This window comes from Arctopsyche grandis, chromosome 1 (genome assembly GCF_051622035.1).
Source record: "Arctopsyche grandis isolate Sample6627 chromosome 1, ASM5162203v2, whole genome shotgun sequence".
In the NCBI taxonomy this organism is placed as follows: Eukaryota; Metazoa; Arthropoda; class Insecta; order Trichoptera; family Hydropsychidae; genus Arctopsyche; species Arctopsyche grandis.
In genome coordinates, this window is record NC_135355.1 from 12,612,140 (window position 1) to 12,625,943 (window position 13,804).

Consider the following 13,804-nt stretch of genomic DNA (forward strand, 5'->3'; position numbering starts at 1 on the left):
AAACAAAATGAATAATTAAAAAAACAATCAAATTAAGTGTGGAGCGCAACGGCATGTTTCGCGTTTCGCATATCATAATATGCAACGCGCGCGTCACATTCATAATGTGACCGCGTGCCATACGCGCGTTTAAAATGCGATCGGAATGCTAACATTTTAACACTGGTACATACATATGTATTATATGAATGTGTATATATATAAAATATACTCTTGTATACGTGAACGATTCTAAATCAATCTCTTTCGACCGTAAAAATCTTCTGAAATTTGCGTGTGGAATCTCCCTCGAATCGACATTTGAGTTACACATACATAATTACAAGGCATTAGATAGAAAAATAAACCAATTCGAATAGGTTGCAATTAAAAATTACAGAGATGGTTAGTCAATAATACATATTTACTATTCTATAGATAGAGCATTATTTTACTACGATAAATTTCTGAATATTTACATACTAGAAATATCAAAAATGTCCTTGTACATCTAATTGGATCTCCTGTTAAACCGATTAGGTATCTATTAAAAAATGCTATCAAACTTCTTAACCGAAATTACAGTCAGTCGTGAATTTCCCATAGTTTGCATAATATATTATTCATTTTGAGAATACCCACAGATAAAGGTAGCCGTGGAAAAGGGTCAAATCTCCTATTACACGATCGTCGCTCAGATAGGACGATTTTGTGTAGGTATCTCTAATGCCAGGGCAATAAAGTGGCCCGACTCGACGTGGACCTTTGGAGGACCCTGCTCCCTTAAGCGCTTACATTAATTGTACACCGAATAAATTAGTCCTGTCGACGTGTCGCATCCCATGGATACCTGCTTGAATACGTCATCCGTTCGGTACAGTTCGGAGTCTTGCGAAGCCGTAACCGAAGCAATAAATAATTCAAGTAGCGCGCGCGCAAGAAGCCAATTTAAAACTTCATTAAATTCGACTAAGGTCACAAGGATAATTTCGAAACGGAATTTATTCGTATGGGAGATCACAAATCAATCCTGGTAGTCCTCAGCGGCTGGCTAGTGGTTACCCACATAAATTTGAAGGTATCAAATGAGCATCGCCGACCACGTTTCTCGGGAACGAATGTAGAAAGGAGTGAGGAAAAAAGAGTCGGCTGCCGTCAAAACTGGCCGCCCTTTTTTCCTTCCGACACCGAGTTTCCAGCTCGTTTTTATCTCTCGACGAGAGCTTTTGATGATGATGCGCCATTGATGACGATAATTCAAAGGGAAACCAGTCGACCTGAGCAACAAAGTCCGAACGGTGTGAAAGTGGTCGTTGCGATTATCGTTACGTTATCAAAGCGGTTAAATGGACTAATCGTCTACATCATAAAAGTATTCACAAAATCATCAAAAAATATATAATCAACTGATTAGGTATTATAACGTACATAGTATACCTAATTACAAAAATAAATAGTCAATTCATAAAAGATTATTATGAAAAATGATTTCAAACCAGGAAATTGTTCTAATATCCACATATGTATGTATGTACATATATGTAATTGTATGCAAGAAGTTTCGAAATAAATTGTGGATACTTTATTTTGGATAAACAAATCTCAATATTGTAATTTAAGAAACATTTAACATTGCACTTTAACTTTTTATATGAAAAATGTCATTAATACACATGTACCTATTTTAAAAAAAAAGCTCTGTTGTGTTGAATCTGAAAAGTTTGTTTGAAAATGAATTTTCTATATGAATTAATTTATACAATAATAAAATTAAAATAATCCGCAATATGTGATTCACTAACGACCAATCAAATGAAGGTAGATTAATTAAGCAGATTTAATTATCCAAAAATAAATATTCCCAATCGATTAAAAAATCAAATATGGCATCCAATCTATGATCAAATGATAAAGCAACTATCTCCCTCACTCTCTAAGAATATTTTGCACATTATAGGCACATAAAGGCATACACGGCCAAAATAAAAATTAAAAGTTTATTGATCTTTAAAAATTGGCTAAATCAAGATGGCTACCCATATTCGTGATAAATTATCATATGTCTACACAACAATAAATTGGGATCAGACAGGGATGACGAATGCAGTTTTGTATTGACTAGTAAAATTGATTGTTCTCGAAAGATCGAAATTAGGGCTCAAGACTATATGACAATGCGACATCAAACAATAAAAAAAATAGAAACCCCCAAACGAAAAGATCATTTCATTAGCGTGGGAATTGATACAGAGACCTCCATCTATAAACCATCAAATACCTTTACATGTACATATAAGGTATATTCATACATGAAAAATCCTGTTTTATATAAACATAGTTAAAGTCATAATTAATAGGAATTACGAACAGGATGGGTGGGCGAAAATAGATGTCAACGCAGCTTCCTATACAGATTGAGCGAAGCACTTAATAAATGGCACTCGTTCTAGAAATACGCTCGGTGACTTCGAGTGAGTAACAAACGACCTATTAATGAAGACAATGACTGTGGTGAAACAGGTATTTATTTATATTGAATATTCTTGGCTAATTTATGCTCATAGTTTCGGCAAATTCGTTTTTGTCAATCTGCGCGTACCGCCGCTCTTTTTACCATTCGCTCGATCGATAGCAGTATTTATGTGCAATAAGATTTTTATATCCAAGTGTAAATTATATCGATGACCGCCATTGAACGGTTCCGTAATGCTAAATATACCCACCTATTAAATGTATGTATATACATATAGATATATCTACGCATCGGATAGATAACGCCGGTGTCCAGCATCAGCGCGCTTTCGTCGAATTCTTTGTGGCCAGGGCGCGCAGTGGCGGCACTAAAATAAGTCGCGCAATTAATTATTTAATATCCGTCGGTCGGTAGCATTACAAAGAGAATGTTTAAGTGAGAATTTATGTAGCGTTTATCCGACAGCCGAGGCGAGCGAGTTTGTGCGCGCGTCATATAGTAATGACAAAACAAAACGGCACCGACCTCAGAGATTTATCGGGAAACGAAACTCATTTTTCGTACTGCACACTGCTGCACTGGACCATTTAGATCGGCGTAGCCGCACAAATCAATGCGAAGATGATAAATATTAAAATATAAAAAAAAATCACTTTGCGGGAAAAAAAACCTTTCGTCAGTAGTTACATATACATATGTACTTGAACAATTCGTTTTAAAACAAATAAATGACATAACATTGATTGAAAAATATATTAATTGTGTATATTAAACGCCATTGAAAACTAAATCTTTATATCGAAAATATACTAAAGGCTGCGATACTTTAATAAGTTAATAACCATAAAGTAATCCGTTATTCTAAAAAAAATAAAAATAAATCAGTGAAAATATTGAACATTTCCATAGGTTTTCATAATTAAATAGTGTACAATTATATAATGCATGCTATGTACATATGTGTGTATTTACATACGTACATACATATACCGATATATGTATTTAAGTGTTTAGTGAGTGTGTGTCGAACGGCAGGACCAGCATACCTGTCTGGTGTAATCAAGTGATTTAGTTATCTGATCGCCGTGTAAATATGCTTATTCCGCTCTTTCCGAAACTTTTCTCACACGGGTGCCGCTCTCGCAGAGGTCCCTGGGAGCCTCAGGAATCCTCGGAGACACAGGGCGAAGAAGTCCCAGGGTAAAAATAGACCGAGACGAAGCGAAACAAGGCCATAAGTCACCGGTGGAATCCGGCAAAAGGCATCCCATGTACATCCGTCCACACAATAATGATCTCTTTCGAAACATTTTGGCGGCAATCGAAGTGGTAGGTAAATGTTAACAAATGCAACATCGACTCATTTTAAAGTCAGTAAAGTTAACGTAACAATGTACAAAAATCCTGTTGCACAAAAAAGTGTACACTCAATGGGAAAATTGAAAAATTGTGAATTGATCTGAAATCGATTACAATAATATTTCCAAAGTAATGTTTGAATTGTCAGTAGATAAATCATAAAGTTTTTTCCAATGTATTCATTACATCATTTTCATATAGGTATCTATTTTCATAGACTATTGTGGTGCAATAGAACTTACTGTAATAACACAATGGTCCGAATTTTTCAAAAATAAAAATAATGTTATTTCGAATTCAAATTATGAACCTTTCTATAATGAAGCTAAAGTTAAAGCTAAAGTTCTGCCCGACCAGTTATTTGGTTTTCAGTTTTTTTTACAAATAAAAAACCATTTGACCGGCTTTCACTGGTTTCAGAAAATCGAGAGTTTAAATTTAAGATTTTTTTATCGAAAAACAAATTGTAAATATACATCCATATTATATTATGAAAAAAAATAATTGCTTATAAATTAAATTGAGTTATAAACATTATGAACTTTCATAAGATAATTAATATTACAAATATTACGAATAATAATATATTTTTTAAGTATTTTAAGTAAACAGGAGCAACTTAGGCATTGACAATTCAGACGCTTGTATTCGTTTTAAGGTGACTATATGTTAACCAGATTTGACTAAGTTGACGTCACAAATTCAGAATCAGGAGAGGCATTGATAACGAAGAGAACTAGAACTAGAGAACTTAAATAAATTTATGAATAAAACATGACGATTAGATATGTTTATTTTTTACAAACCTCTTTTTATAATAATTAGAACTAGAATTTTATTTTGGCTTTTTTATTTATTAAGTTCAAAATATTTTAATTATTTTCTCAATGAAATTTATCTTATTATTCACTAAAAGACTGTTTTAAAATGATAATACACACTGACCCGAAACAATAGTCACATTTTGGTTAATTTTGACCCGCAGCCACAAAAGGCTGCCGACGTCTGGGTTTTTAGCTTGATTTTTTTTCAAAGAATTGTTCTATAATATTCAGAAAATATTTCAAATCCCCAGATATTGAAATTGACTGGCTTTTTCTCACGTAACATATATATTTTCCAAATTGAATCTTTCATTTTCGATGCATATCATTTATTACATGAAAATATATTTAAATTTATACAAAATTGAAAACAATCATCACAGCTTGAGAAGTACTGATAATTCATACAGTCGAAGGAACACTGTAAAGAAGCTGTGTTCCAATTTTTAATTTAATTAAGATTTATATTTAATGTACACTTCACCTTTACACTTCAACATATCTCATAGAGTTTTCGGAAAATTTGGGCGGTCCAAAATGAGTAAATACGCCTATGTTTTATTCAGTTGATGGAGCTCGTCGCAATAAAATTTACTTTAGAGTGAGTGGTTGCAAAATTTTCAATTTTTATTTTATATTTTTCATTTTAATTTAAACTTAAACAGTAGATATCACTTAAATTCAAAAGGACACATTTTTATGCGCATTATACCTATATGTATGTAAGTACGCACATATATGCACATACTTAAATAGCTTTCCTATTTTGCATTTAGTGACATTCACTGACAGTGATTGATATAAAACATTGATTATTTTAACGGGATGTCACTGAGTTTAAGCATAGCGCTATGGGGAAACAGAGTGTGTTTTATACTATCTTGTCGAGCAATAAGTGTTTCCTCCCGCGATTAAAAGACAACAATGTCGGTTCTCTTTCATTGTGAGATAAGCGGCTTGAAGGGGGATAAAAGATCCGCCGCCGAGTCCTACAATCCGTTTTCCGTTTCTTTCGAACTTTGTTTTTTGTTTTGGTTTTGTCCGAGTTAGCGGAAGGCCTCCGAGATCCAAGAAGAAGTCGAAGAAACAGGGTTCCGATGCAAATTGCGAGCCGTGTGAAACCTCAACCGCCACCATTAATCAATCCGTCGTTTGGGCAGAAGAGTTCGCGGCCATACTGTCTGTCTGACCGCTCGATTTCCGCACATTAAAATTCTCAAGATCAACAACAACGGGAAAAAAAAATAATAAAATCGATTTCTTACTATCGAGATCAATCGAAACTACACGCTGTTTTATCGTGTACGAATTTACGATAGGCGTCAATCGTGACTAGTCAATACGAACTACAAGCCTACGGATGCTATGTAGATAGATTTAACGGCTTTAAAACAGCATCAAGGCCATATAATCGGTTCTTACTAAATGCAACATACATATATATATATATATATATATATATATATATATATATATATATATATATATATATATATATATATATATATATATATATATATATATATATAAATATACAAATATGTACATATGTATTATCAGTGAAATTGATACAAATTCAAGTTGAATGGGAAAGGACGTCAGAGGGTTTGACACATAAAAAAAACGTTGATCACATATCTATGTTTTATCAGGCAATTTGGAATGATTTGCAAGCATCTCATTTCCCTTCACCCCAACATGATAAAATTATAATACACATAGAATAAACGAGTGGAGTCCCATTAGTGAGTTGGATCGGAACGTATCCAACACGCTGCTCTGAGGAATTTCCACCTGCCGTACATTTGGGGGATGACGGGGGGTAGCAGTTATCATCGGTGAAATTCGTTTTTCCTCTAATTTAGATATCGTGAGGAATCCGCGTCGGAATTCCGAATCGAGCTGAATAATTTCTCCCGTCAAGAATATGGCGACCCGTCTTTGAGATCGAGGGACAGGTGTCGCTCCGTGGAATTCGGTGGCACACGTGCTACGCCTTCACGTGTTCCTTTCGAGGAAGTTTCGATCGGGGGTCGTCGGTGTTTCGGACGGCTTCTGTCTGATCGGTGATCCGCAGATAAGCGATGAAATGTCGCATTAGATGAGAATGTTATAGCGTAATTTAGTTATGTCCGTCCGCGCGATGGGAATCAACCGAAGAATTTCAATTTCATTCCATTATAAATTTCAAATAATCAAAAATACATATTTACCTACCTATGTAGTATCAAAATTAGACTTTTTTTCCCCGATTTTGCATTTTAGTATCTTACGACAAACCCAATCTATCACAAACAGTTTGTAAAGGATCGCTCATTGGCTAAATTATCAAAACATATAAGCATAATAATAATAAATATAAGCACAGACTAATAACTAAGATTCGGCGTGACCCCGCGCACAATTGTTCATTTTTATGGTGAACCTTTTTTTTTTGCTCTCTGCCCTCTTTCCTGGAAACTAGCCCCAAAACTCCCATTGTTTGTTCCAAAAGCACGCTTCACCGCCGAAGACTACTAATAACAGTGTTTTTATTTTACGAATGCGTATTTCACTAATTTTACTCTGCAGATTTTAAATGAGTAGGAAATAAATACGTACAATGAAACTGTATCCTACCAATGATTCTATATTATCAATATCATATAATGAGTACACTCAGTGGCGGTTTATCATACATGTTATGAAAATAATTATGAAAATAAGCGCGTGATTGGGGTCCCCGAATCTTGGGGGTCCCAAAATGGGCCTTTTCCACAAAAATTTATAACTTACAAATTATTATCGTTGTCCAAAATACGTTCGCAAGCCGAGAATAAATGAAATTTATACCTATTTTACATAGTATTTTAAAATAGTACCTATTTTATTCCAAAAATTAGTTAAAATTAAAGTTAATGTTTCAAGTACACATCTAATATATAATTTCGAAAGAGACTTTGTATGTAAGTAAATATTGTTGGGTGGGATTTCGTTGGGAACTTCGAAAACAAGTCAAAATTTCCATGACGACATGGGGACGGTGGATGGGGGGCGCCGGAGGCGAAGGCGCGGGGGGCGCTGGGGGTGTAGGCCAGCGGGGGCGCCTGGGACATTCGCCGGAGGGAAACTTCGTAAACGAAACAGTTTCTATGATGATTCGATATATTTTTTTTTCGATTTAAATAAATTTAATATAAAAACAAATGAATATTTACTATTAGATTCGCCAAGTTTATATTACAAACACTGAGCGAAGCCGGGTAAAACAACTAGTAGTAAATAAAAAAAAAATAACATTTTGTGAAATCCTAATGAAAAACCATATACTGAAAAGCATGGTCAAAAACGACGATAGCATTTTTTTGCTGAAGTGGGGGCCTCAAATTTCAAATTTGCCTGCCCCCCCCCCCCCTCTCCCTATTTACTTTATCCGACACTGGGTACACTAGTGTGAGAGAGAAAATGTACCCCCTTTATCAGAATGCATCGTGACATGAAAATGGTGTATAATAAATTTCCACAATTTTCTCCAAACATTTCCAAAATTCTTAATAGAAAATTTTCCATATGGAAATTTTCACTGAATACTGCGCCGCATAAAAACCATTTGCTATGTTTTATTTCAAATATAATTTGTATGAATATTGGCATTTGATATTTCTACTTAACATTGAACAGGAATTCATGAAATGCCAAATTATATATGTATGTACATAGATACTAATCACAAACTATCGAGTTATTTAGTACCGTTAAACAATAGCATATTGATGGTCACACTTAGCAAGGGTGGGAGTGATGTCAAATAGCACTGTTCGACACGAAAAATGGTTCAGAGACGGGATATGACTTTTCTTATAGATCTATGCCCAGTAAACACGAATCTGGTAATAAAAAATGTTGATTGGCTCGAGATTCAGAGATATATGTGTTTTTTAAATCGCGCGATTTTTCTATATCTTGGTGTTGTTCGGTCGATTGATAACTGGCTTACCTCGATAAAATAAACGAATTTTTGTTATTAATCCACAAGAATAGTCGAAATATGATTTTTCTAAGTGGAATTTTATTTAATTCTCATATAAAGATAATGTAATATGTTCTCCCTATTACTTCAATTCAGATTCGTGTAAATACGAGTAAACACTAGTACGAGCTTTTTGCTCGCAATTTTACCGATTTAAAGTTCAGCACACTTCAAATTAACCCTTTTAAACGAAAACGAAAAATAGTGAGATCAGAACACTATCTCAATAAACATGTTTCAATAAAAAAAACTCAATATAAAATAGTATTAACAGTGGGAAAAAAATCCCAAGTGAAAATACGTACTTTTGACTTTTGATTTGAACTGAATGACTACTTAGAGATATTTGAAAGCTGAAAAGTACTAAAAATGGAAGATAAAATATCCGACTATAGATTCCAATATTCATTTTGAACAGGAAATTGACAGATTTTGAGACATCAACCGAACAACACCAAGATATAGAAAAATCGCGCGATTTATAAAACACATATATCTCCGAATCTCGAGCCAATCAACATTTTTTATTACCAGATTCGTGTTCACTAGCCATAATTCTATAAGAAAAGTCATATCTCGTCTCTGAACCAAAAAAAAAGTCGTCATTTGTCGAACAGTGTAATTGAAGGACGGTCCGTTTTCCCCAAGTTCACATACAAATTATGCTTCAAATACATTAGTACTACTACTAACCTCGTAAACTGTGAACGGACTGTGTAAAATTGAAATGGATAAACTTTTGAAAATGTCAACAAAGATAAGTAACATTTGATTGTATCTTTATGCAGATGCGTCGCCGATGTCGTCGCGTAATTTCCCAGCGTCATTTTGGAACAGTCAGTACCAGCCAGCGCCGGGTGCCGCTCCAGCGGTTCCCGAACTGTACGCAGACCCTTACCACGCACATGCGCATGCGGCACACGCAGCGCATCCCCACGACCCTTGGGCCACCCACTACCAACAGTATACGGCTGCCGCACACCACCACAGGTAAAACAACTCGCACATTCCAAAACTTTTCAAAAAATTTCAATACAATCTTTATGGAATTGTATCAAATTTCAGGGCCGTGCACGAGTACCATCACCACCACAATACGATGGCACAGTACGGAGGCCTCTTACTACCCACCAGATTACCCCACCACGCGCAGTACAAACCGCCCGTAGATTGGTCGGCCTCACACACTTCCAGGTTTGTATGTTTGTTGCATTTTGTTATTACAAATTTCCTTTTTTAATGGTGAAATAAGTAGAATAGAACCCATGTGACATGTTCATTAATAATTTATAGCTATTTTTTACCCCGGTCATGCAGATTGCACGAGCAAGCGACCAGCGCTCATCATGGCCACACCCACGCATTGGAGACGGCCGCTTATTCTAGTTACCCGACAATGGCCGGTGAGTTCAAAAATTTTACAAATACAATATATATATATATATATATATATATATATATATATATATATATATATATAAATATATGTATTTATCGATTAAAACGTAAAATACCTTTGTTCAATATAATTTACATAATATTATAAAATAAAAATAAAACCTTCTCGGCGATGGCAAAAAAATTTAAACAAATATGTATCTATAATACATATAACGACTTGTAAATGTATAAAATTTTTATCGTTTAAAATTTTAAGCAGTTCGCACATCCTTTATAAATATTCAACCGCTAAGATTTCACATTCTTTGTTTGAATAAATTTTACATATAGATTCGCGCGGTTAGTGTGATTTAATTTTCTGAGAAATAGTTGAAAAACAAAAGCGATCGAAAATTTCTATCGATTTTCAAGAAAAACAATAGGAATTTCAATGATTTATGCACAATTCCGCCTTTTCAAAAATCAGTTATTTCATATATTTGTTTTTTATCATTTTCAATGTATACATATGTAAATATGTATGTAGGTACATATATCGTAAGAATTTAAAATTTTTCTTACTACATGGTGTATTGTTAGATTTGAACCCATACAAAACGATTTATTTTGTTTATTATAGATATTGTATATGTAGGTCTAAAATATTTAGATAATTACGACGTATTAATTAAATCGTGATCACATTTTTTCGAACAAATTTGACGGCGTGTCCTTGAGATAATTACGCGAAAATAGTATGCGGCGATGCGGTCCAAGTTTCGAAGGTGCACAAGAAGTCCACTACCTGGTAGTAGCCGGTAGCTGGTCGAGTTCAGGTGAAACTCGGTCCGTCGGCGACACTCAAAGGCAGTTTTCCAGGGGTGTTTTTGCGAGGGCCGCAGTGCCACCGAGGGCCCGACCAGCCGCGCCACATTTCTGGACCAGTTCCATTTTTTGGGCTCCGACCTCAACCGAACTAAACAGGTAGCATTCATCGGCACTCGGTCAAACCATCAAAAGGCTTAGGAACATCCGCGAAACGCATTATCAAAGGCAAAAATTAACTTCACATCCCATTAATGTCGAACAAAAAAATATCGTCACGTTTAACTCGCTGACAGCCGATGGCACAACATTTTTACATACATATGTATGTATTTGTACAATTGTAAGTACGTAGATATATTCTATTTCCAAAACGCAGTAAAATTTTACATGTTCGTTAATAGTATCAAATAAAGTGCATTTTTATAGTATGACCCGAATATAATAAGATCTGAATTGAATATTACTTTAAAATAAACCAACTTAGATATAAATTAATTCAAAATCATCTTCGATTTGAATTCAGTCAGAGAAAAACACCATTCCACCAAGACAAGTGTACATGTACCAGGAATTGAAAATTTTTTACAAAAAATGGCTGGAAATACAAAACAAATGTAGTATTTAATAAAATGATTTTTAAAAATGTCCTTTTTCGACATCATAAGATGTACTTATTTCTCCAATTCCGTCTTTGATCCTCAATAGAAATTTTTTTCAAGCATTTTTACTTCCTCACTTTGACACTGATGGGACGTTCTATTTTTATTTGAAATTTCCCCGAAGACTAGCTTAAGTCTAGTTATTATATATTTATAAATCAACAAGATACAATAATTATTTACGAATGAAGTAAAACTAATATAAAACCTTTAAAAGGAAGCATGGACCAAAATAATCAAGTTTCAAACGACAAACGCCAGTCAACTATGTATATTTCATATGACTTACGACAATATGACTTACAAATAAGTCAATTTTGTACATTAGATTAGATTTGAAAAATCATGCAATGAAATATCAGTATCCGGAAAGATCTTGTACAGAAAAACTGTCCGCAAAGTTTGTATTCGGAAAAATCACTGAACCTATGTCCTACATTGGAAATATTTCTATCTAATCTATTATCATTACAAAATATTTCATATTTTAAATACAAAATTATAAAATGACTGTTTTTACTAATATTTCAGAAATCAGAATATTTTATTACCTATACGTATATTGTCACATTTCATTTTATTTATTATTAGTAAAATATACGATACTTGAAAACCTATTCATGAAAGAATTCAATCATTTTCTCCTATAGCAATAGATATGTACATTCATATTTTGAAGCAATCATACCTATATATTCCAGATCAACGATCACGAATATGATTGGTATATTAAAAAATGAATTGAATCAAATTGACTAGAATCGACTATCAGATAATATATTACTGACAGACGAAGGGCGCTAGAGCACAGTGAAATAAAAAAAAGTTGAATTAACACAAATCGAAACCCCAAAGTCGACGACTTTAGTATTCATAGCCATACTCTCCCATAAGAATAAAATCAGATCATTTGAAAACGAGAACGTTTTATTGCTGTGTTCTCTACTCTGTAGAGGGACGCCAAACCGCATTCAAAGCGTGACGTCTTCTTACGCGGCCCTCGATAATTGATCGAGGAAATTTTTCCGAGAAAACTAACCTATAAAAACGACGTGTGTTTCTTTTATATACAATACGTAGATACATATATGTACTTACACTTGCATATTTTTCACGTAAGTGGACAAACGTAACTCAAAACGCATAAAGTATATACGCGGCACTGCAAACACTTGCAATGCAATAAATTCACTTTTCATTGAAAGCAAAAAAATAGCTCGCAATATCGATTTGTACTTACGACGAGTTTTCTGAACTATGTAGGTCTGCGTTGAATAATATGAATAGATTTCCTCGGAATATGAAAATATAATATTTTACTTTTATATTGGCTTTTTTACTATTTTTTCAGCAATATTTTAACTTCTATAAGTATCGCCATTGTGTCATGCAGGTTAACGATATCAGCGGTTCCAACCCTCCGTCGAATTTTCCGCACACAATGCTTTTACATTGACGTGAAAAGAAGAAAGGGAAAGCTATTATTGCCGAAACCTTCAAACGCAAACCCTCCCTTTAACTTAATATCGCCCATTATCTTGAAGAAGGGGAGAGACCAAAGAACTCGAAAGTAAAACGTTGGTAGGCGGTTGCTCGCTCTCATTTACGTTGGAAAATACAAAAAAAAATATGAAAAACATTACCTTTTGTTTGCAACTTCCTTAAATAACTTTAAAATAAGTGTATTCCTCGTCTTTCTCATTTTCTTATTATGTAATATAATATTTTTAAGATAATACTTTTCTAAGAAAATTCCTTATAAATATGTAAATGATAATTATTTATATTTAGGTCAAACAATTGACATGTCGAGTAGTAAAGAAGAAGAAGTAAAGAGACGTATGAAATTAGGATGGAGTGAATTTGGACGAATGAATGTTGTTTTTAAATAAAAAATGCCACTCTGCCCGAAGAAAAAGATCTTCGACCAATGCGTTTTGCCAGTGATGACGTATGGATGTGAAACTTTGGGCATTGACCGCCAAGATGCTACACAAAGTCCAATGCACTCAAAAAAGTATGGAACGCTGTATGCTTGGCATAATGAGGAAAGACAGGAAACGGAATACGTGGGTGAGACGTATGACAAGAGTAATGGATAGATATAGTGGATAGAGTGAAGAGATTGAAATGGCAATGGGCGGGCCATGTGGCTAAAATAATGGATGAAAGGTGGACAAAATAAGTAAGTTCTAAAATGGTACCCGAGAGAATGCAAAAGGGTAAAAGGAAGACCGCAGGGAAGATGGGTAGAGGAAATTAGGAAAATGTGTGGGGTGAGATGGATGAAAGT

The 13,804-nt window shown here is 34.2% G+C and overlaps 1 protein-coding gene across 2 annotated transcripts in view; it reads left to right on the forward strand.

The window, feature by feature from the left end:
• The window catches only part of vg (transcription factor vestigial), a 57,461-nt gene that overhangs the window by 34,741 nt on the left and 8,916 nt on the right, over positions 1-13,804 (forward strand). Inside the window, exons 5-7 of one of the 2 annotated variants that reach the window (XM_077433024.1) lie at positions 9,433-9,634; positions 9,710-9,838; positions 9,938-10,047. In XM_077433024.1, the coding sequence (XP_077289150.1) occupies positions 9,433-9,634; positions 9,710-9,838; positions 9,938-10,047 (441 nt within the window). The remainder of the gene's footprint in view (positions 1-9,432; positions 9,635-9,709; positions 9,839-9,937; positions 10,048-13,804) is intronic. The other variant, XM_077433032.1, reaches the window with a different exon arrangement.